Source organism: Dendropsophus ebraccatus, chromosome 4, assembly GCF_027789765.1.
Source record: "Dendropsophus ebraccatus isolate aDenEbr1 chromosome 4, aDenEbr1.pat, whole genome shotgun sequence".
NCBI lineage: Eukaryota > Metazoa > Chordata > Amphibia > Anura > Hylidae > Dendropsophus > Dendropsophus ebraccatus.
Genome location: NC_091457.1, coordinates 161,247,361 through 161,272,989, shown reverse-complemented (window position 1 = coordinate 161,272,989; position 25,629 = coordinate 161,247,361). Strand labels below are relative to the sequence as shown.

The window sequence follows — 25,629 nt, the reverse complement described above, 5'->3', positions numbered from 1 at the left end:
ACAAAACTAAGGGATGAAAATATTATGTAGATAAAAAAAATAAAAAATAAAACACCAAAGAATGAATCATCTTTTTTTTTTTTTTTTTTTTCAAATCATGAAATTCCTCTATAATCAAATCAATAGAGCTGCAGTATGCATCACCATGGTAATAGGACGGGAGTACAAACATGGCGGCGGTCTCGGCTTCACCACATCAAGTGCGCCTGCGCAGCTCTGTCATCTCGCTCAATCACGGAGCGCAGCAGGAGCGCAGCAGGAAGAGCAGTCGAGCGCCGAGTGATGATGATGATCGGTAGTGGATGAATCGCGGTGGAACTGCGGGGGGAAAGCGACGTCACCGGGAGCTCGGTAATTGGTTTCATGGCCCTGAGAGCGCCCCCCAGCGCTGAGGGTGTAATGTAATGGTCCGGACTGATGGACACCCTGGTCTGTGTCCTGCCATTGTCTCCGGGCTCCAGTCACACACAGTCATCACCTGTGCCTCATAGCTGCAGTGTATACAGGACTGTGCGGTATATACCGGCTATACACTATATACATGGTAAAGGCCTGGCCTGTGGGGGGGCAGCAGGGCCTGCTAGGCTGAGGCCCAGGGCTGCAACACTACAACTCCCAGCATGCACTGGTCTCCTCAGCCTACTGGGGGTTATAATCTTGCAGTGAGGCCTCCTATATAGTCCAGTGGTCCTTAGCTGTTATGGAACTACATCTCCCAGCATGCACTGGTGGGGGTTATAGTTTTGCAGCTAGGCCTCTTATCTAGTCCAATGGTTGTTCATTGTTGTGGAACTACATCTCCCAGCATGCACTGGTGGTCTTCAGCCTGCTGGGGGTTATAGTCTTGCAGCTACTTCTCCGCCTGATCTATCTTCATACAAAAGTTCAGGCATCGGATAAACACACGAGGCCAGTTGCTGCCACCTCCTCAGATGCTGCCCGCTGGCCTTAAGGCCGTATAACGATTTTAGGTTAACGATAAACATCTAGTTTGCGATCGTTAGTCGTTAATCAGTAAAAATCGCTTGGTGTAATAGGACCCTTACTCCCTGTATAGCAGTCGGTCACTTATTCTGGTTCTTTTGCAGCGGCCAGAAGCTGAGTAATAACGTGTCAGGTCGATCTTCTCGGTTCCGTCCTGTAGGATTCGCCCCGCACCATGCCTCCAAAGTTCAAGCGGCACCTCAATGACGAGGAGGTCACCGGGTCAGTAAAGAGCGAGAGGGTGAGTATAAGTGTGTACACACAGGCTATGGCCTCTATACACTCAGTTTAAGGCTATGTTCACTCATTGTATTTCTGTCGTTATTTCTGTCAGTCTTTTGGTCAGTATTTCCGTCAGTATTTGTAGCCAAAACCAGGAGTGGATCTGACGGCAAAATGATAATGAAAAGATTTGCATAGTTTTTGTTTTTTCAACCCTCTGCTGGCTTTGGTTGACAAAATACTGATGGAAATCCTGTGTATGAGCAGAGCCTCAGGCCGTGTTCCCATGTGACCAGTGTCGGGGGAGGCTGCAGCCTGTCGGTTTCCATTGTCGATTTTACCCTTTTCTTAGTAAAAACCCAAATGGTTCAATCTGCTGTAAAACCTCATTGTAATAAATTCTGCAAAAATCTATGTGAGAATGTAACCTTAAAGGGGTACTCCGGGCTAGGTGTATTACCAGTGTATGGCCTGGGAGGGGGTGAATATAGACGCCGCCGGTCACTTACCTGCCCGATTCCCGTTCTCCCGTTGTGCTGCCGCTTCCTGGTCTGAGTTGCGGCTTGAAACGTGACGTCTCAAGGCAGCTTTGCCATTCAGCGGTCATAGCGGAGTCCCGCCTCGGCCACTAAATGGCTGAGCTGCCTTGAGAGGTCACGTCTCAAGCCGCAGCTCAGAACAGAAAGCGGCAGCCGGACAGGAGAACAGGGCGGCGCGATCCGGGACCCGGCGATGGAACTGAGGAGGTAAGTGTCCGGCGGCGTCTGTATCCACCCCTTCCGCGGCCATACACTGAAAATACATCTAGCCCAAAATACCTCTTTAAGTTTCTCCGATTGTACAAACTTCATCAGTGCAGGAATACATGGACAGCTGCTGCAGACAGGATATAAGAGACCCCTGTCCTCAGGTTGTATGTGGTATTACAGTTCAGCTCTATTTAATTTAATAGAATTGGGCTCCAAAACCCCCACACCCAACCTGAGGACTGGAGAGGCACTGTTTCTGGAAGAAAGCGACCATGTTTTTGTAATAAATCCTTTAAAGCGAACCTGTCAGCACAGCTACTGCCGGAGTAGCAGCAGGGTCAACTCCTAATCCAGAAGTCTGTGTATGTTTGATTAAGCACCAGTGTCAAAGTGTCATTGAAATGTGCACCACCTCAACTGTAATCCAATGGGACGCCTGGTGCGTTACCTAAGATACCCATTCCAGATTCTGGATTAGGAGTTTACTCTGCTGCTAGTCCGGCAGCATCTGTGCTGACAGGTTCCCTTTAAAAATCATATCGGCATCAGTGAAAGGTCCCAGGAAACTGGGAGAAGGAGTGGATCCAGCTTTTCCAGGCACCCTGGGAGGAGCGGCGCGCAGTTCAAATGCAGTTGGCTGACATGCCGACCACCAAGCCTAGCGCTTCAATAGTATTGTAAATTCGCTCATCCCTAGTCGTGTGACATCAATTACATGTCATTGCAGCCCCTGTCTTTAGCTTTGGCGCAGTCCCTGTCTGTAGCTGCAGTGTACACTTAGGGGGACATGTATCATCCGGCGTACGGATGACTTTCGGCGGAAAGTGCCGATTTGCATATTATTTTATTTGCAAATGGCTGATTTGTGAATAAAATATTCGCAAATTGGCACTTTCCGCCGAGTACGCCGGGGGGCGGGGAGGGGGTGTGAAGGGGGCGGAACAGAGTCCGCGCGATTCACCATCCGTTCCGCCAAAAGATACGCCGAAAACCTACTCCAGTCCTCAGCTGGCGTAGGTTTTCGGCCAAGCGCACAGGATTTATGTAGAGGCAGTCCGCCTCTACATAAATCCCCGTAGCGCTGGAGATGCGTGGACATTTTTAAGTCCGGCGTAAAAAACGCTGGACTTAATAAATGTCCCCCATAGTGTGTGACGCTAGGAGCTTTTGCTAGCACTCATTTAGCACAAGGTGACCTCTCACTTCATATCATATCGCTGCGCCCCCCACTTATCAGATGATTTTTTAAATAAACTATGAGATTTGCAATTTACTTCTATTAAAAAAATCTCCAGTCTTCCAGTACTTATCAGCTGTTGAAGTGTATTCTTTCCAGTATGACACGGTGCTCTCTGCTGCCACCTCTGTCCATGTCAGGAACTGTCCAGAGCAGCAGCAAATCCCCATAGAAAACCTCTCCTGCTCTGGACAGTTCCTGACATGGACAGAGGTGGCAGCAGAGAGCACTGTGTCAGACTGTAGAGAATACGCCACTTCCTGCAGGACATACAGCAGCTGAAAAGTACTGGAACACTCAAAGTTTTTTAATAGAAGTAAAAAACAAATCTCTGGCACTTTCTGGCACCAGCTGATTTGAAAGCAAAAATTTTTGGTGAACAACCCCTTTAACCTTGAAGAATCATTCACACTCCGTAGTATAGATCATGTCCGCAGCGGGCGGTGCTATCAGTATTATCTGCATCCTATATCATCTATGGCGGCCGGAGGATAAGTCGGCGTTTCTCGCCTGTAATGTTACATAATGGATTTGTATGCCAAGAAAGTCTAAGAAGCTGAAATATAAGACGGCTCTATCGTTCCGTGGATCCAGCCCGCTGCCATAAGCTAATAGATAGCAGACGGAGGAGCGAGGCTCTGGAGCCGGTGTGTGCACTTAAAGCGACTTTGTACCCACAATCTGTCCCCCCCCAAACCACTTGTACCTTCGGATAGCTGCTTTTAATCCAAGATCTGTCTTGGGGTCCGTTTGGCAGGTGATGCAGCCCTGTGCCAAATGGCTGTGGCCTGGCTCTGCGCCCGTGTCCTGGGTGACAGGTTCCCTTTAAGGCACCTTTGCAATGTTCAGACAGGAGGAAATGTTCCAGTGGCATTCCTAAAGATGAAGAGGGTGGGGAGGAGGGACGGAGGGGTGGTGCAAAGTTAGGGCGCAGACACTCTAGGCCCCGGCCGTTGGGCACAGGGCTGCAAGTTTAAAAGTATTTTTTTAGGACAATAACTGCATCACCGGCCGAACAGACCCCAGGACAGATCTTGGATTAAAAGCAGCTATCTGAAGGTACAAGTGGTTTGGGGGGTCAGATTGTGGGTACAGAGTCACTTTAATCATCCTCGCTGGAGCTTCTCAGTTTGGCTGTTATACCCGATCAGGATTTGTAACATCTTCTCATCTATAACTTGAGATATTACTTCTGGATGGAACAGTGAAGCACAGATTGTGATCGCCTCGTCTTCTGCGTCATCATTTGTAACAGATCAAAGATGGAGAATTTCTTATAATAATAATAAAGGTATTATCCAGGATTAGGAAAACCCAGCCACTTTCTTGTACAAATAGCACCACCCCTGCCCTCAGGTCGTATGTGGTATTACAATTGAGCTCCATTCACTTTATCCCTCCACATCCTAATCTATATGACGGCTTAGATGACCCGCATCTCTGGCATCCTAAACATGTGGCCATGACATAAATGACCATATAAATGTGAGTGTAATCATCAGTAAGGCGGCTCAGTGACCGAGCACATGAAGCTATTACACTATAAGTTGTTTTCCTTTGTGTTCTGTGTGTATATGCTGTAGAACTTCATATATAAGGCCGCAGTATGGACAGGATACTTTAGCATTTCCCTATGTCTGTATCTCTTTCATAGAAAAGCCTGTGCAGATATGCCTCCTGTAAACAAGCCTTCCCTCCAGAGCAGCGCTCCCCGAGATCAGATGTCACTAGGGTGTATATCGGGAAGCCAGTGTGTATCTATTGCTCTGCTACATGATCCTTATTTACAAACTCCAAGTGAACCCATTTACAGAGGTTATCCGGCCTTAAATCTTCATAATTTATCCTTGGGGTCGGCCATGGTGGGGGTCCGACTGTTGGCACGCCCACCAATCGTTTGTTTGAGGCGGCCATGGTCGGGGGCTGACTCTTTGCATGTCCATCATTTGAGGCGGCCATGGTGGCTAGCTGACTCTTGGCACGTCTACCATTTGAGGTGGTCATGGGGGGGGTTGCTGAATCTTGGCACGTCCACCAATCAGTTTAATTGAGGCGGCCATGGTGGCTAGCTGACTCTTGGCACGTCTACCATTTGAGGTGGTCAAGGGGGGGGTTGCTGAATCTTGGCACGTCCACCAATCAGTTTAATTGAGGCGGCCATGGTGTTGGCCTGACTCTTATCACATCCTTCATTTGAGGCGGCCATGGCGGGGGGCTGACTCTTGGCAGTCCACCATTTGAGGCGGCCATTATCGGGGGCTGACTCATAGCTCATCCATCAATCAGTTGTTTGAGGCGGTCATGGGGGGGGGGGGGGGCTAACTCTTGGCACGGCCACCATTTGAGGGGCCCATGATGGATGGCTGACTCTTGGCACGTCCACCGTTTTAGGGGGCCATGGTGGGGGGCTGACTTTTGGCACATCCACAGTTTGAGGGGATCATGGTGGCGGGCTGACTCTTGGCACATCCACCGTTTGAGGTAGCCATGGTGGGTGGCTGATTCTTGGTACGTCCGTCATTTGAGACAGCCATGGTGGGTGGCTGATTCTTGGCACGTCCTTCATTTGAGGCAGCCATGGTGGATGGCTGATTCTTGGTACGTCCGTCATTTGAGGCAGCCATGGTGGGTGGCTGATTCTTGGTACGTCCGTCATTTGAGGCAGCCATGGTGGGTGGCTGACTCTTGGCACGTCCACTGTTTGATGGGATCATGGTGGCGAGCTGACTCTTGGCACGTCTACCGTTTGAGGCAGCCATGGTGGGGGGCTGACTCTTGGCACGTCCACTGTTTGAGACAGCCATGGTGGGGGCCCGACTATTGGCAGTTTCACCAATCAGCTATTCAAGGTGGCCATGAACACAGTAGCCTCCGCACTATAGACATGTGCTGGTCTTTACGTTTGGTAGTCACCGGTGAGTGGGGTTGGGCCTTGTAGCTGTTATTGTCGGGTGTCTGTGCCATTCAGACTATAGGAAGCCATTCTAATAACATACTACCTATTTTTGACCCTGCTTTTTTACTATGTTTTATAGTCGGAGTAGGCGTAATGGAGTTTGGCCTCCGTCCTTTAGGCTTTCTGCCCTGTACAAACCGATGGGAGAGAAATAACTTGTTTACCTCGGTAAATTTCCTGCTCGTAAAAAAAAAAAGTTATGATTTTGTTTCCACTGAGAATGAAATCCCGTCCTGGAGGAAACAATGGCTCCTTGTCCCGCTTGTGTTTGGGCAGGAACGAGGGATTACTGGTGGCCTCTGATTGTGACCCAGGAGAACATGTCTGACATGATGTAAGAGGAATCCTCTCCATATACTCCAGGGACCTCTGTGCCGGTATTGTTGGGACTGGTGCACTTGGCGCCTGTACTCTTCTACCTTTCATAGTCCCATAGAGATAGCTGCACTGAAACAGGAGCATCATAGACCCCCCCTAATTCTCATGACGGGTGGGGGGTCCAGTGCTGGAATCCCCACTGATCAAACACTTATCACCTATCCCATATGTTCTTATTGTAAACCTGCTTTAAAGGGGTTGTTCACTGGTTCCAGCAAGGGCCAGAGATTTGTAATTTACTTCTATTAAAAATTCTCCTGTCTTCCAGTACTTATCAGCTGCTGTATGTCCTGCAGGAAGTGGTGTATTCTCTCCAGTCTGACACAGTGCTCTCTGCTGCCACCTCTGTCCATTTCAGGAACTGCCCAGAGCAGCAGCAAATCCCCATAGAAACCCTCTCCTGTTCTCCAGGCTTGAAAGAATACTCCACTTTCTGCATTACATACAGCAGCTGATAAGTACTGAAATACTTGAGATTTTTTTTAAATAGAAGTAAATTGCAAATCTCTGTCACTTTTCTGGCACCAGTTGATTTGAAAGAAATTTTATTTGTGAACAACCCCTTTAAGTCTTGGAATAAGTCCCTTAATGTCTAGCTATATTGTACATATAATAGGTGGCATACTTGTATAAAGGACAGTGTAGTCTTCTATGCTATTTTGACCTTTGTTTTTGCAGCATACTGATGGAAGCCAAATGGTCGTCAGTCTTTTAGCCTCCATTGAGCTGCCCTAAGAGTTATCCCCTATCCACAGCGTAACCAGCTGATCAGTGGGGGTCCGACCACCCTGGGGGGGTCTCCACTGATCACCAGGATGGAGGTTTCTTGTTCCTTAAGAGAATGGAGAAGTGGTGTGTATGTTCAGCCTCCACTCCATTTACTGAATACAGACCCGTAGAGGGTGGATGGAGGCTGAGCATGCGCACTCGAGGGGCAGAAGACCTCCATTCTGCCCAATGGTCAGACCCCCAGCGATCAGCTGAAATAACCCCTGTGAACAGAGGCTTGACTTGGAAATTAGACTGTGAGCCTCAATGGGGTCAGGCACCAAGGTGAGTGACGACTATCTGTGTACTGCGCTGTGGAATATATTGGTGCTACTATTATACACACACATATATATGTGTATATACAGTCTGAGAAGTTGAGTGAAGGACATGGTTAACTTTTCCAGCTCATGATTGTGATGGTTCACACCTGCCTGTATTGAAGTCTCTCGCCGTGCCGATAAAAATGGCATCAAAACAACAACACGAGCGCAGGCCGGTAATGCGGTCCCATCGGAGTCGGCGGCGACCTGTATAATTATTGATCCTGCTATATTTGTATGATATCTGTACATTATAATTATCTTGTGTATGTCAGTCCACAGAATCTGAGAACAACCCTCGCAGGAATATGAGTAAATGTGAGGATGAGAAATAAAGCAGCCGTCCCGGGAGACCCCCGCTCATGTTTGTCTTTTCTTTTTTTAGAGAAATCTCTTGGAGGAGGACTCCGATGAGGAAGAAGATTTCTTCCTGTAAGTTCTTTATTGATAAAGTTAAATAAAAGATCAAACATACAAGGATATCGTATACGGCTTTAGGTTATGTAGGTTGTATTACAGGGTTACTGTCTGCCCTGTCCACAGAATAGAGGATAACTAGCCGATCTCTGGGACCTGCACCCATCAGGACAATGGTGGCGGATAGTCTGACGTAAGGGAGTGTGCATGTTCAGAAGTCCTGTAGCCTTTAAGCCGTGTCATAGAGACTTGTTATAGTATCAGCGAGAGATGTCAAAAGTTTTCATTGGTCTGGGTCTAAGTATTCACACCTGTACCGATTAAGAGAATGAGCTGGGAGAAGACCATGCTGCAGCATGTCCACTCTCTGCTCTGAATTAGAAAAAAAAGAGGCAGGCTTTGGGTAAATTCTCATGGACGTATCCGCAGCGGATTGCACGCTGTGAGTTTGCAGAAAAATCCTCAGCGGATACCTCCCCTGTCACTTCCAATGTGATTACATACTGGCAGCGGGATTGTCATCCCGCTGCCAGTATGTAAGTCCCGGCCCCATTAACCCCCGCCGTCCGGGATGATATATTACCTGCACCATGATCCGGCCGCATCTGAGGCTCCCGGAGGTTATGCGCAGCCAATCAGTGCACAGCCTCGCCACAGTCACTGATTGACTGCACAGTACCTACAGAAATCAGGAGCCTCAGATGCAGCCGGATCGTGTTGCAGGTAATGTATCATCCTGGGCGGCGGGGGTTAATGGAGCGGGAACTTACATACTGGCAGCGGAATGACATCCGCCGCGAGTATGTAATCACATTGGAAGTGACAGGGGAGGTATCCGCAGCGGATTTTGCTGCAAACTCTCAGCGTGAAATCCTCTGCGGATACGTCTGTGTGAATTTACCCTTTAATTTAATGGAGCTCTATGGAGCCTGACACTTTTTTCTAATTTAGAGCTGGCTGCAGGGGGGTCCTCTCTCGGCTCATTCTCCCAATCGGTAGTGGTGTGAACACTCAGACCCAGACCGATCAAAACTTTTGACATGTATCTATAAGACTATAACATGTCTCTGTGACGTCTCTATGACATGTAAAAAGATTTATAATAATGACTTGTACAGTTTAAGAGGACTGGCGGCTGCTCTATTCACTCCGAGGACAAGATGGATGGACTCCCACCAATCAGCTAGTTATCCTCTTCGCTGTAGACATTGGATCACCCCTTTTTAAATGACCCGTTTAAGATTAGTAAACATGGCAGTATAGTACTGGAGGTAAATGGGGATCAGCTTTAAAGGGAACCTGTTTCATGTTGTCCAAACCATGGACCTCGCCAGGGGTGTAACTAGAAATGCCGGGGCTCCATAGCAAAGAGCCTTCTCCCCTCTCTCCCTCCCGATTGACCACTAAGCTGTCAAGTATTGCCATAACTGCAAGTGCTCGTCAGGACCGCTTAGAGTTGAAGGGATAATTGCATATCTATGATTTACTCAGGAGAACAGGAGTACATAGGGAGAGATGTCACTCAATCCAGCTGGGTGGGGATACCTGGTCCTACACAAGGAGCACCAGACACGAATTCAGTCAAGCATACGCCCTGAGACTTAAATCCTGGTGCACGCATACAGAAGGGAGCATGCTCAGTGTTCTTCTCAGCACCTGCCCCATAGATGGAGGAGTACATGGCGGTAGTAAGGTGACCAGAGCAGCCACTTGGGATGAAGGTGCTGGCTCCACGGAGAGAGAATAGATAGACTGTCAATACAATACGATGAGAGACTCCTTTTATAGGGAGCCGTAAGGAGTGCAGGGGGCTTGTGGGCAATGTAGCGGGAGCCGTCATGTGCTGGGCAGCTGCTTATTGTAGCTTTTGTAAGGTTATATGGCTACAGGGGTATTGAAGAGCGCCAGATTATGTAATAGCCCCTGTGACACGTCTGCTCATTCATTCCATTAAGTTGCCATGACAAATTAAGAAACGTCTATAAAATCCTTTGTCGCTGCAGTATTTAGGCCAGGTCCACTTTCCAATTATTCTTGGATAGACGTTTCTTTTGGGCTCTCGCTCAGCGTATCGCTTACCCCTGAATTCCAAAATAACAATTTGTTTCGGTAAATTAAATGTCCAATATAATCTGTCTGTATCTAAATAAATGATCTGTGATCTGGAGAGAAACCTAACGTACAGGGAGATGAGTATGTCAGTAACCTAAGGAGATAGCCAGAATCTTAAAGGGCACCAAGGATCCCCGTCCCGTCCACGTCTTTAGTGCCCCAAAACATTGCTGAAGCCTAGCTGTCCTAAAGTGGCACTGAGCCACCCTGCCGGGCACTGAGCCACACCGTCCCCAGGTCTCTGCCGTGCACCGTCCATCCCAACCACTTTCCCTGGTGGCACTTTCTCCAGTTTTATCCCTTGTGCCAAACCATTCCTCTCTCTCCCCTCTCTCCTGGGCCGGACCCTGTCCATCCCCGGCTGTCCTCTCCTGGGCCGGACCCTGTCCATCCCCGGCTGTCCTCTCCTGGGCCGGACCCTGTCCATCCCCGGCTGTCCTCTCCTGGGCCGGACCCTGTCCATCCCCGGCGGTCCTCTCCTGGGCCGGACCCTGTCCATCCCCGGCTGTCCTCTCCTGGGCCGGACCCTGTCCATCCCCGGCTGTCCTCTCCTGGGCCGGACCCTGTCCATCCCCGGCTGTCCTCTCCTGGGCCGGACCCTGTCCATCCCCGGCTGTCCTCTCCTGGGCCGGACCCTGTCCATCCCCGGCTGTCCCCTCCTGGGCCGGACCCTGTCCATCCCCGGCTGTCCTCTCCTGGGCCGGACCCTGTCCATCCCCGGCTGTCCTCTCCTGGGCCCGGCCCTGTCCATCCCCTGCTCCGGGCCCTGTCCATCCCCTGCTGTCCTCTCCTGCACTCTGCTCTGTGTCAATCCTCTTCTTCCCCCGTCCTCCCCCTGCCTTGCACAGTTCCTTTGGACAATTCATTCACAAGTACCACTCTCTAATATAGAATAGTTATAACCCCACAACCCCAATATACGGCGGCTGAGAGAGGCAGAGAGCGTTGGGCTTCAGTGGAGACTCTTCATACCCTGCACGGTGCACATTAGAGATACAGAGCAGTAAGAAAGACCCTATACCGCTATACAGTGAGTATTATGTAAGACTATATACAGGACATTACAGACCGGTCACATATAGCAGCGGGAATGGCTGGGAGCCACGTCCAGTCACCTCCATCAGGGGGAGCCCTGTTTACCGGTTTATCCTATGTTTTATTGTCTGTGTTGTTTGCCGTCTGTACTGTGGATGCTGAGATGTGAAGTCACACGATACGGCACTGACGCTGAGTCTTCTCTCTTGCCAGGAGGGGACCTTCTGCACCTAAGTTTGGACCAAGGAATGACAAGATCAGACAGTAAGTCTGTGGGTGACAGCTGGAAAGTGATCTGTGCACGTCTCCCTGCCGCTCGGGGATATTTATAATGCATCTAACCTCTGTCTGCACAGTCCGGGGATGGGATACATGTGACCGGGTGGTAAGGAACCCAAAAGAACAGACAAAAGTGCAAAAAAGGACAAAAACTGGCACCTTTAAGGGGGAAAATAGTTATTCTGGTATTATTTTTGCCAACCTAATCTGTTCATTAAAACTGCGAACAAAACTATGGCTACAAGAACGTATACAGCTACACTGCTAATATCAGACCCTTTAAAGGGGTTGTTCTCCAAAACATTTCTTTCAAATCAGAAAATGACAGAGATTTGTAATTTACTCAAGTAATCTCAATCAGCTGCTGTATGTCCTGCAGGAAGTGGTGTATTCTTTCCAGTCTGACACAATGCTCTCTGCTGCCACCTCTGTCCATGTCAGGAACTGTCCAGAGCAGCAGCAAATCCCCATAGAAAACCTCTCCTGCTCTGGACAGTTCCTGACATGGACAGAGGAGGCAGCAGAGAGCACGGTGTCAGACTGGAGAGAATACACCACTTCCTGCAGGGCATACAGCAGCTGCTAAGTAGACTTAAGATTTTCTAATAGAAGTAAATTACAAATCTTGGCACTTTATGGCAGCATTTGATCTGCTCCTCCTTCTCCTCCTCCTCCTCCTACTACTTCTCCTCCTCCTCCTCCTCCTCCTCCTCCTTCTCCTCAGTTCTTTACTTGGTTTTACCATCACAAAATAGGAGAGGAGTCAGCATAACAGAAAACCACCTCCAGTCGTCTCCAGCTCCATCCAGTAGGGGCTATTTCAGACCCCATGTACCTTTCTCAGGTCTTACCAGTAAGCTCAGGACTTTCCTATATAAGTCAGTGGTGGTCACACAGAGCTGGGGTAGACTTTTACAAATCAGATTTTTAGTTATTATTTAAATTTATTATATTCTGGGGTCTTTCATAGTTTCCTTCTGCGTCTGATGTAAACGGTTTGCTCTGTTGTCTTCGTTGACCACTTCCTGCCTGATGTACATTCTGTAAAGGGCTTCCTGTTATTGTCTACACTGTAGCTGGGAATTCAGCCTACTCTATTTCCCTCACACTACACCTTCATGATTATAACCTCTCCCACAAAGCGGGATGGCTGAACTCCCAGCTAGAGTATCCCACTTCGTTGTTCCACTTCCTGCCTGGTATACATCTGGTAAAGGACTTCCTGTTGTTGTGTACACTGTAGCTGGGAATTCAGTCATTTCTATCTCGTTGACACTACACCTTCATGATTATAACCTCTCCCACAAAGCGGGATGGCTGAACTCCAAGCTAGAGTATCCCACTTTGTTACTCCACTTCCTGTCTGGTATACGTCCGGTAAAGGACTTCCTGTTGTTGTGTACACTGTAGCTGGGAATTCAGTCATTTCTATCTCGTTGACACTACACCTTCATGATTATAACCTCTCCCACAAAGCGGGATGGCTGAACTCCCAGCTAGAGTATCCCACTTTGTTACTCCACTTCCTGTCTGGTATACGTCCGGTAAAGGACTTCCTGTTGTTGTGTACACTGTAGCTGGGAATTCAGTCATTTCTATCTCGCTGACACTACACCTTCATGATTATAACCTCTCCCACAAAGCGGGATGGCTGAATTCCCAGCTAGAGTGTAGAAGAAGTTGGGCTAATGAAAAGAACAGAATGGAAAGTTTGCATTAAAGACCCCCAGAAAAGCATTCAAGACCTTAGAAAAGTAGTGAAATAACTTTATTTACCAAGATATGCTCATTTATTACCCCTTTAACACAACTTTGGGGGGCGCTGTTCCCAGTAAGGAGATCCTCTTATCTACAGATGGGTTTCTGGCTTCACTAGTATTTCTTGCAAGGATTATTAAAAGAACATGCATTGATGGTAGTTACCACCAGTAGGTGGCACTAAAGAGTCTGTTTACTCCGTCCTGGAGTAAAGTTAATTAGCATATTTTTTCCCATGATGCATTGTATCAGCTGGATCTCCCTAACCAGAAACAGTTCTCCATAAACATATAAAAACTTTGATATAGTGTTCAAAGCAGTGAACCTATTGGCATCGGGGTCCCCCTACAACCTTCAGCTACACCTCTGCAAGTGTCAGGATGGCTTCCAGCCTGGTTGGCATTATTGTGGTATGATAATGACTGTGGCGCAGCCTTCCAGCAGAATGATCTCATTCCCCCAGAGCGCAAAGCCATTAAATAATTTCCTCACCCAAATCCAACTTTAAAAAAAAAAAAAAATTATTATTTTGTCCGGGGCTGAATTAGATCCCTGGAGGGTAATAACCTGCGGTGTATAAAACGTGTCTCCAGGATGGGTGACGCCTTAAAAATCGGTAATAGAAGACACTTCTCATTGCATCTTAGAATAGTTAGTGATATTATAATTGTCGGTTCATTTATTGCGTCCTTAAACGTTGGCGCTGGTTCGTTAGGGCTGTGGTTTGGTTCTCAGACTATTTTCCCAGGCTGTAAACTAAAAAAAAAAAATTAAGGAATAAAAAGAGAAATTCAAACCTATCCCATATTATTTGTATGAAGCAATAGTAAACATAGTTGACCCCCGCGCTCTATTTGATGGAGTCAATGGAACCTCTGATGTCATGTTCAGAGGGCTCCCAGAGAAAGGACCAGACATTTATTACCTATGCTGTAGATAAGTTGTCATTTTGGGTTAATCCCCCTTTAAAAGGGATTCCATGTTCCACGATAGAAACTGCTGACAGAAAGGTGCAAGTGCCCAGGAGGCGGGATCTACTTACTGGGTTCCCAGAGCACTTTGTACTGAAAGCCATTCCAGCCCCTCCTCTCATCTATGACTGACAGTTCTAGCGTCCAATCAGGTGATTGCGCACTGGGCACTTAACAAGTTCATCCCATCTCTTGGGCACTTGGGCCTAATGTGTTTCTTGGTCATGACTGATAACCAAAGCGATGGCCCCACTTTCCTTATAGTGCTGCCTCTGATAGTATATTTCAACAGCTGCACAAAAGATGCAGCAACCGTTCATGTGGCCCAGCCGCACCGTTAGTCGTGCATTCTGAAGGCACTGCAAACTAGCCCTGTATTAGGCCATGTAAAAGGACCCATAGCTGTTGGTCAGTCACCATCTCAAAGGAGAAGTCTGGCGCCGGGGGGGAAATATCATTAGTACAGGCGATTTTAAGAAAGGTGTTCTAGGACCCACCCTAGGAAAAGCTGCATTGGGGACTATATTCATTGTACCCCCCCCCCCCCCCCCCTCCATTCCTAGAATAGCAGAAGATGACAACTAGATTTATGGAAAATAAAAACAAACAGTTTATTAGAGAGTTTTTATTATGAGTGAATAGACGGGTTCCTCCTTGTACGTGAAGAGAATTGCTGTTCTGTGGCGGATCCCTCGGCAGCACGTGTGGTGTTTGGACGCGTGAGGAGAATGCATATAAAACCTTCTCCGTAAATGAGTCAAAGCGGGATGTTTTTCCACTTACAGAGCTGTGAATGATTCTTTATTCCAAAACATCTGGGCCACCCTTAACCCTTGGCGCTCATAGTAAAGAACGCTCGTAATTGAAACAAACTTTGGTAAAATCCTATATATAGTGCTATATACTGCACCTGTACGTATAGACAATGGCCCCATTGGAGTCATAATCTGAATTCCTCATTAACCTTTAATGAGTTTTTGGAACATGGGATGAAACATGGGGGAACGTATAAAATTCAGAGGATGGAAACCCAGGACCCCAGCGCTGTATGGTGACAGTGGACCTCTGTGCCGCCCCATACATACCCGTGATGTCCTGGATAATAACATGGTCCTAAACTTCAGTCGTAGAAGGACTTACAGGAGTCTCCTGACTATGGTAAAGGATGGTGGAGTCGACAGCTGATGTTCAAAGTAAAGTGTGAGCGGTGTAAATCACAGGGCAGACGTTTTTTTTTTTTTCCTCTAGTGTTGGTATTTGACCCTTGACCCCTGGCCGCTTGGGAGAGGTTGGGATCACTAACTCTGCAGAATGCAAACAGGCAAATATTTCCTGAACCCAGTTAAATGATCTACTTGCTGTAAATAGTTTGACGACTCCACGGTCCATCATATCCATTATCTGTAAGGATTATGAAGTTTAGATGGCGGCATAATCACCGTCAGATTTATACATACAGAGCTGCATAGAAATATTCTTTACGTCGTTGCCTTGCGGTGAAATGACGGTATATATCACTGCTACCATTCTGGTGTCCACCTGTGCCATGAATACAGAAACCTCCTATAAAGGAGATTCACGTCATGGGAAGTGTAGCTCCATGAGGTGTGTGACCTTAAAGGTGTAGCCTCCTGTGACTTCAAAGGTTTAGCCTCCTGTGACATCGGAGGTGTAACCTCCTGTGACATCAAAGGCGTAGTTTTGTAAGGTCTACTGATCAGAAGTTTACCTCCATATGGTCTGTCCGATCGGAAGTGTATCTTTGTGAGGTCTGCTACGTTGAAATTGTAGCTTTGTGATGATCATGTCATCGTAAATGTGGCTCCATGATGGTCAAGTCATCATAATTGTAGCTCTATAATGGTCATGTCATCGTAAATGTAGCTCCATGATGCTCTTGTCATCGTAAATGTAGCTCCTTGAGGTCTATGTCATCGTGCAGCTTTATGAAGTCTTTATAAATGCAGCTTTATGAATGTCTGTGTCATTAGAAGTATAGCTCCATGAGGTCTATGTCATTGGAAGTTTACGTCCATGAGGTCTATGTCATTGGAAGTATAGCTCCATGAGGTCTATGTCATTGGAAGTATAGCTCCATGAGGTCTATGTCATTGGAAGTATAGCTCCATGAGGTCTATGTCATTGGAAGTATAGCTCCATGAGGTCTATGTCATTGGAAGTATAGCTCCATGAGGTCTATGTCATTGGAAGTGTAGCTCCATGAGGTCTGTCATTGGAAGTATAGCTTTATGAGGTCTTTATGATGTCATGAGAAGTGTAACTTAATGAGTTCTGTGTCATTGAACTTATAGGTCTCTGAGATCTACATTATTGTAAGTACAGTATATCTTCTAGCACCGTGAATAATTATTGAATGATGACAAATAACGTTCTGTGTTTTCAAGATTCTCTTTCCTTCGACTTCCGCAAAGACCATAGGTTTCTAATTTTACAGGAATGATTTTCAAAGGATATTTCCAAAATGCCACTGATAGCTCATCGGGTCTTATACGTAAAATCAATGATGTCTCCATTTGTAATTGGTTTCTAAATGTCTCAATGTTATGTATAGGGAGCCTCCGCTCCCTATAACGCTCCTGATTATCCACTCTCTTGGTTAATGAAGGTTGTATTCCCACTAGGTGCACATTTTTTGAAGTCATCTGTCCCAAAAAGTTTGCTTTAGATCTTGATCGTGTCATTTACTCAGAGCGGCACCCACTCTGCTGTTAAAATTCCGCGCTAGGGGTCTCGTTGACTTGATCTGTTTTTTTTTCTGACTGTTCTCATCTGTTCACAGTGTACAGAACCAGGTGGACGAGGTCATTGATGTCATGCAGGAGAATATCACCAAAGTGATCGAGCGAGGAGAGAGGTTGGATGAATTGCAGGATAAGTCAGGTGAGATGGCTGGGAGTAGATGATGGATGGCTACAATTGTGTGTCAGGCAAATGGCTCTGTTGTACAGTGTATTGCACTGCTTTATGTTAATGTAAAAAAAAATAATGGCTTGATAGGGTATACCTCATAGCGGTACTGCCTGACTCCATCATGTCTTCCTTCCTTGGACCTTGATGATATGTCCTACTGATAATTATAAACAGGGCTCTCCTTTACACATGTTGATGTCCTGCAATAAAGGGCCTATTATCAAGAACGATTATCGTGTGAATTATCGTTATATTGTTCGAATTTGAATGATCGTTTTGGCATAAATGCAGGCAACGATAAAACGACCAACGAGAAATCGTTGATCAATAATTTGGTGCCGACACCAAAATCATTGTTAATCGTACTCTGTAATTACACGTCGTTTCTCCCTTTGCTGGGATCAGATGGAGTCAACGATCATAGTAATGATCGCAATAATGATGGTAGTACCGATCATAACTAACGACTATCGTTCTCGGAATATGGTGAACGATTTCAGGTTAACAAAAAACTATCTTGTTTGCAATAGTTAAAGGGAATGTACCATCAGGCCCGCCTCTAGTGCTTCAGCCCTGGCCCGGTACCCGTGAATAGAATGGCGCTGTACACTGGGACTGTGGGTCGTGTTAAAGCGAATGTACCTGATGGTACATTCGCTTTAAAAATCGCTTTGTCTAAGAGGACCCTTAGTCTGTTGCAGTGGTGTGAGTACGTTTCTTAGCTGGGTCCTGGTGTCTTGGGGGGTTTGGCCACTCCTCTTCATCTTTTTTTTTTTTTTCCTTTGATCCACAGAAAGTTTATCAGACAATGCGACAGCATTCAGCAGCAGAGCGAGACAGCTGCGGAGACAGATGTGGTGGCGGGAGTGCAAGGTACCACCTTCTTTTCCTCTCTTTTTCTTGGGACTTTACTGTTCCAAACAGACAAATGCCTGGTAGAGCACTGTCTCCTCTTCACCGTAAAGAATACCTCCAAAGCTTATGTCCCAATTGATCTTCAGCTCCAGCGTGGATGGACGCAGGCCACACCAGCCTGGCAAGGCAACCATACGATGGCCAGCAAGTTCCATGGATGAATCCGATTGATTGTGCAATGCTTCTCTCCAGGCTGGAGCCAAAGATCAATCCAATTTTAGGCCTACACCTTCAGGATATGTTCAAGCTGAGGAATCGGCAAAGAATTTAAAGATGAATCCACGCTTAAATACCTGCAGATTCTGCTTAAAATTGCATCCGTAAAATATAAACAGAGCAATGTCCCATTGTGTTTGATGGAATTTCCGCTATGTTGTTCACACAGCGGAATTTACGTGCGTTATCTTCCGCTGCGGATCCACTTTCTGCTAGAGAAATCCCATAGGAGTCATTGAAGATTTGAACTTCTGCTTCAATTCCGCTCGAATTCCTCCAGAGCCAAAAAAGAGGAAATTGCAAGCTGAAAACGTTCCTCCTCAATTCCTCGCTTATTCCTCAGCGTGAACACACACTCAGTTTCTGTCAATTGTTCGCTGAGCCAATAACTTTCTCCCCCATTTACCTCATACACAGAAGCACTTGGATTGGCTCACGCTGGTTGTATATGAACAGCTGAGGATAAATATACTATTTCCTTTTACTAATTCTATTATCAGCTCTGCAGCTTACTGGGAGACAATGTGTTATGTATAATGTCACTGTGTGGTTACAGACGTCCCGTTGACAGGAGAGCTGACCATACAATGCGAGCACCCCCAGGATTCTCTGCTACTGAATGTGGACGTGCAGCGGCCATGTAAAACATTGACTTAAACATATAAAACTTAAAAACAAAAAAAGCGAGTATATTGCAAAGCTGCTTACTATTTCACAACAGGTACGCTTTAATGGGGAAACCAATAGGACCGGGTGGTAACAATGCATACAGCCCATATTACTCTAACATGTAAGGACAGCACCAGAACCAGCCCTCCACGCCTGACACCGGCCGCCATGTTCTATTGCATATTACTATACACATCCTAACATATTGTACCACTCTACGCTAGACCGGGGCGACTCTTGGGGAAGACGACCTAGGGGAATTGTTCATTTTTCATTCTGAGCTTTCAATTTTCATACTTGCACAATATGTATTCTATTTCTTCCAGATGAAAGTCATCGTGGCCATGGTCTTCATCTTCATCCTGCTAGTCATTATCGGTACGTATGATGTTCGAGTCTCATTATAGTAATGCATTCGAAAAGTGAGAAATAAAGGGTTAATATAACAAACAGGTCTGGGAATCGTCACGTGTCATCGTGTACTCAGATCTGTTTCCAGACATTTCTGTTCTGACATCTCATGAGCTGAACGGAGAATGAGGGGCCCTGACACGCTATAATACAGTGTGCACAGGGGGTAGACAAGCACTAGAGCCGCTGATGATGTAATAGTGCAGCCTTGGTGATGTCATCAGCTTGATTATCTTCTATAATTAGGCAGCCATGAGTCTTCAAGAGACCTCAGCAGCTGTCTGACTATCCCAGGTTATGTGTATAATGAAAGATACCATAGCATGGCCGGGTTATACGTACAGATCGAGAGGCATGCCCACAGATTGCTGAGGCACATACGACACGGACGCAGGTCCCAGTCACCCAGAACACTTTAATCATAGAAACATGTATAAGTAACGTGCCACTTTTTCCCTTTAAACATATTGGGATGCAGGTTTTGGGTAGAATTCACATGGACTGTACAATTCCGTTGGATGGACGGGCCTTATATTTAAAAAAAAACACAAAAACAGCATTTTGTCTGGACTGTCTTGCTTGCAAACCGGTAGAGATGAGCGCAACTCGACCCTGCGCGAGTCCAGTCATTCAGCACTTGATTTCTGGTGGATGCCGCCCTAGGGAGTCAGGGAAAACCTGGACCATAGGCAGTATTCACCAGGACTCTCTCGGGCTGCATCCAACTTTTTCAACCACCAGTAATCAAATGCCGAATGACTGGACTTGCTGAGGGTCCAGTTGGGCTCATCTCTAATAACCAGACATGCTGACAGTCAATACGACATGTTGCTGGACCTCCAATGAATAAAGTGCTGGCGGTTCATGCCCGATAGAGGTGACTGAGCCGGATTTGCTTGCATGGGCTTTCTGGTTTGAATTTCATGGTCAGTTTGGATTGGTACCAGAGCAGGGACACCTGTAAAGACACCAGTCCCTGCTCCTGTGCACTGAATGGTTAGGCATGTAGTATATGTCTGCTGTATATGTCACTTTTGCTGGGCCAGGTGTAGTAAGTGTTATGTATCACCACTTAGCTTCAGACTATATCACAAAGAGCAATTGGTGATGCATATAGCAATGCTGCTTATCTCCAGAGGCCACCGCGCACATTCACTGGGCCAACGCTGTGCCCAGTCTATCACATGTAACCTGAGGCGCCAGGCATACAGTGTATATATTCTTCCACTTGGTGTACAGGAACGGGGACACCTGCCTATGACAGGCATCCCTGCTCCTGTATGACAGTCAACCAAGAAGGATCCCAAGAAATTCAGATTTGGAGTGAAACCGATTCATGATGAATAGATTTAGTTATCTCTACCGATGAATACAAAGGGAGAAAAGTATTGGGCCAAGGGAGCCGCACTTTAACCAACTATTTAATGGTGCTAAATTATTATTATTATTATTATTATTATTATTATTATTATTATTATTATTATTATTATTAGTTATTATTATTATTATATTATTACATTTTATTATGGTATTATTTTATGATTATTATTAAATTATTATTTTATTTTATTATCTTATTATTCTACTGATTTATTATGTTATATATTCAGCAATATTCACAACTTTTCATGCAGATAGTAAAAACAATTTTTTTAAAAATCATTTTCCCTGACAGTTCCCATCATCCTGAAGTATCGCTCCTAACCATCCGGACGTGAGCCATTCCACTCTCCTACCAGGAACTCTGTATGATCTTTCTTATAATGCTTCAGTTTCCTCTTCTCCGATTAAAGGGACCAGATTAACGATCCTCACGGACGACAATTCCTGAACCGAATATCTGTAAATGAGGAAGAAGAACTGAAGATTATTTTCCTGCTTTTTTCCTCCTTCTTGTCTTTCGGTCGGTTCGGTTACACAGTTTGCACGAGCGAGAGGTAGAGTTGTTGGTGCCCCATCTGAATGCAGGTCTGCCGGGACGAGACAGTGCCAATGTATATACAGCATGAGACCACATGTAAAAGGGAATCCTATACTGTATAAAGTTATTATACATGTCTATAGATACTCACCAGTTACCAACCAGCAGGTGGCAGTAGCTCAGCCATCACAATCGTACTTACCACCCGAATAGTGCAACACGTTTATAGTTTGGGGTAAGTTCACAAGGATCAGATCTGCGGCATAGGCTGGGTTCACACTGTGTGTTTTTGCAACCTTTTAAATGCAAATAACGGGTGAAATTGTGTGCATCCATTTTGGTGTTTTTCCATTGACTTCCATTATTTAAAAAAAAAAAAAAAAAAAGGATCAAAATGCATCTGGTTTTTTAAGCGTACACAAAAACTAGGTTGACCACACTTTTGTGTACGCCCCAAAAAATAACAAAATGCGTTTTGATCCCTTTTTTTATAATAAAAGTCAATTAAAGGAATCAAAACGTATGCACACAAATGCACCTGTTGTGTCATCCGATTTTTGCATAAAAAAAGAACAAAAATCATTGGCTGTGAAATCCAGAGTTGCGGATTTTGTTGCAGATCTAGTCGCAGGTTTTGCCATGCATTATTGATTTGTATTGTGCAAACCCTTCACCGTAGATATTGACACGCTGCAGGTAGAGAAATCTGACCCATGTGGGGGGAAGTTTGCAACGTTTTGGATGAGATTTGGGTATCCATCATCTTATTTCGGGCCCACCGCTCTATGGACACACTGCTAATTCTCACCCACCTATAGGATTAATTTATCTAAATCTTATGCTTTATCAACCACAAGAAATAGAAGCGCAGATTTGCATGTGTAGTGCAGTGTATTAATAATGGACCGGTGATGTCGGCTTCTCGAACAAAACGGTGGTTAATGTTTTCAGAAAGTTATATAGATTTGTAATTTAAGTCTAGTCTATCAGCTGCTGTATGTCCTGCAGGAAGTGGTGTATTCTCTCCAGTCTGACACAGTGCTCTCTGCTGCCACCTCTGTCCATGTCAGGAACCGTCCAGAGCAGCAGCAAATCCCCATAGAAAACCTCTCCTGCTCTGAACAGTTCCTGACATGGACAGAGGTGGCAGCAGAGAGCACTGTGTCAGACTGGAGAGAATACACAGGACATACAGCAGCTGATAAGTACTGGAAGACTGCAGATTTTGTAATAAAAGTAAATGACAAATCTATGTAACTTTAAAAGAAAAATAATTTTGGTGAACAACCCCTTTAAATACAAAGACGTTGAGTTTTAAATGGCCAAAGTTATGATGACCCCCTCTTCTGGCGCACACACAGTAATGCAGATTGGCACTTGTTGGGTATATCTAGGCAAGTGTTCCCTAACCTGCGGCTCTCCAGCTATTTCAAAACTACAACTCCCATCATGGACAACCAAAGTGTGTAATGGTGCAATAGCTGGGGTGGGGGGCTGCAGGTTGTGCATCACTGCTTTAGATTAGGAGGTTAATATGATGCTGGACTTGTGGTTATACTCTGTGTCCTGCAGGGCAGCTTTCCATTTACAGCTATGTCCTTCTTTACCTTTCCTCTTGGTTGCAGATATCCCTTAATAAAGCTATACAGATGTTTATACCATATGTATTCCCCAGGGGTTGTGATATGAATTGCAGCCTGTTAAGGGTTTTGGTAGCCTGTCCTAATATATTTAATTTGTTTAGTGAAAAGAAAAATCAAAAAGGGGTTTTCAGAAAAATTTACATTATTATTTTTATTTTAATTTCTTTAATAAAGTTATCTAACCTTTCAAACCTTTGGTGACCACAGCCACTGTAAAATACATGGGGCTGTGACTGTCATACAGTAAGAACCTGTAGCACTTTCTATAGTGCCACAGCCCCTACAGTGATATGACCTGATATTGATGTCCTGCAGTAAGAATACAAATTTAGTACAATATCACAACATGCTGACAAAACCCCCATCAGGCTGCAAATCACATAATAACCACTAGGGGGGGCCACATATAGCGCAAGCAACTCCAGACAAAATGACTACTAGTCCGTGTTTATAGATACAGGATCCTTCTATCTTATATCTCCTGTACATATACTGTATATACTGCTCGGATTACTCCATGGTTGACAGACAAAACCATGACTGACTGTGTGATCTATGGTATCGGTGGTTGGCAGTGATTATCTACTCACGCACCAGTTCACACAGGGAGGTCCGCATTATTGTGCATCCCATTATGTAGCATTATAAGTAGAGATGAGCAAAAATACAGTAATAAAGTGAATCGCTTTGTTAGCTCTGCAGTCAGCTGCTTTTTAACTTGGTGCCGCTCCTCCCCGGGTGCCTGGAAAAGCTGGATCCAGTCCTGAGAAACTTCTCCCAGCTTCCCACCACTAGATCCAGCTTTTCCCAGCAGCCAGGGCAGAGCAGCACTGAGTTGTAAGGCAACCGGCTGGTAAGCCTACTGCCGATTTAACTTTATCACTTTATATTCGCTCATCTCTAATCATAACCTCTGTATTGTACATGTCCACCACCAGAGATGGCGCTATAATGCTGCCAAACCCTCCCACAGTGCCAGGCTGTCCGGGACTCCGTTCATCTACCAGTGCATGTGTTCCAGAGAACTGATGATGTTTTCCTTCAGTTACAAGTCCTGTCGTTTTGCGATCTCTTATGTTTGTATATATGAGTTTCCGATGTTATTAGTGCATTATGTTGTCTATTTATATAATTTATCTAATTACAGCATTACGTTTCTCTTCCGATGGTTTCGCATTTTTACTGTTCTTGCACTATTTTTTCCGTTCTTTCTATTGGTCCCGTTACCACAGGGGTATAACATCCCATCCCCACTAACACAGTGGCCTGTACATGCTGAATATTTGTTAATCCATCATTCCCAGTCCATTCCCTAACTGTTTTCCCTCCCTTCTTCACCCATCAGCTAGAAGCGGTATTATTGAGAAGAGAGAGCCCAGCTTTATACCATTATACAGGAAAAAGTATATCAGTATCGAAAGTGTCCTAGGATGATCAGGAGGTGTAGCTTCTGTGGGATGGTTGGAAGTCAAAACAGACGATGGTTCAGGAGAAAAGAGAGAGGAGGACTGGAGACTGAGATGTGATGGATTTCACTTTGGACAAGGAATAGTAGCCTGATATATCGGGACCCCCAGGCTGAAAAAGGGAACCTGCGCGATCCATGCATGAACCCTAATAATAAGAATAGGGCTTGTGTACAGAACTTGGCCGGCATGGAACTATATATATAGTCCAGTGAGCCAGTAGAGTTGAGGATGCACGCTAGAAAACCATCAATCCCAGTACGAGAACGTAGATAAATAGGAGTCCAACACCATCCAAGTGGCTGCAGTATTTTTTTGGATACCCAGATACAGTACTGTACAATACTGTTGACCAAAAAAATCTTGTCAAGCATATCCACAGCTTGAAAATCGTTACCACCAGTTCAGTCTAAAAGAAGTCTATTCCAAATTTGTCATTTCCTTTCCCTTTCTACTCACTTGCATTCCCCGACCCTCCACCCCATACACCAATAGACAACCAATAATTGGTAATAGTCTCCATTATATCACCGAGTTTAGTCCCTGCTATGCATCCGCATGCCCCATTTTTAGGCTCACCTATAGCCCCCTTATATTTCTTGCCGATTATGGAAGTGGCAAAGTCTCTTTAAATTGTAGGACTGATCTAAATATGTAAGTTCTCCATACAATGATGCTAATGTGATACCGTAAGTCCCACTTGGAAGAAGATTTCTTCTAATGTAATATACTCTCTATGAAGTTGCCGGACTCGTTCACTACAGATTGCAGCAGATTGAAGACACTGTTTCCCATTAGGATGTCCCCGTCCATTTACAAGTGTGTCGCAATACGTCTCAATAATAAAGTAATCGGATGAAAAATACTGAATGAATTTATCAAAAGCCAAAGGAAAATATTCCATGACGAATAGATGACAATGGGAAATAATATCTAGACCATAATACATGTGGTGTAGGTATGTTAGAACGATGAATCCATTGTGGCTCGTAAGTGAATTATAAAGAGGAGACAGAACATATTATTCTGATTTTTATCTGTTCCTTGACTCATTTCCCGTCTTGGCTAGCCTTCGCCACGGTATTGATGTTTGTTATGATGGCTTTGCAAAAGACTACCGAACGTCTAGTCATGGGGCTTATGTGCCGGCATCCAAAAAAGTGGGAAATAATCAATGGATGTAAAATAAAAGCTTCTATATTCTTGAGTAGATAAAATTGGTGCCCAACAGTAGATATGACTGTTATAATATCTATATAGTAATAATA

At 45.4% G+C, this 25,629-nt stretch overlaps 1 protein-coding gene across 1 annotated transcript; it reads left to right on the top strand.

The window, feature by feature from the left end:
- The first annotated feature begins 253 nt into the window (after positions 1 to 253).
- Positions 254 to 22,227, top strand: VAMP4 (vesicle associated membrane protein 4). Its single transcript, XM_069967611.1, has 8 exons — positions 254 to 351; positions 1,089 to 1,225; positions 8,003 to 8,049; positions 11,395 to 11,445; positions 16,990 to 17,090; positions 17,914 to 17,993; positions 19,247 to 19,298; positions 21,007 to 22,227. Exons 2-8 carry the CDS (start codon positions 1,160 to 1,162, stop codon positions 21,033 to 21,035), a joined length of 426 nt encoding a protein of 141 aa, XP_069823712.1. The 5' UTR covers positions 254 to 351; positions 1,089 to 1,159; the 3' UTR covers positions 21,036 to 22,227.
- The last annotated feature ends 3,402 nt before the right edge of the window (positions 22,228 to 25,629 follow it).

Coding starts and splice junctions, on each gene's coding strand:
- VAMP4 (XM_069967611.1), top strand. CDS start 1,160: ATGCCTCCAAAGTTCAAGCGGCACCTCAATGACGAGGAGGTCACCGGG. Junction 1,226..8,002: donor GGTCAGTAAAGAGCGAGAGG/GTGAGTATAAGT, acceptor TTCTTTTTTTAG/AGAAATCTCTTGGAGGAGGA. Junction 11,446..16,989: donor AGGAATGACAAGATCAGACA/GTAAGTCTGTGG, acceptor ATCTGTTCACAG/TGTACAGAACCAGGTGGACG.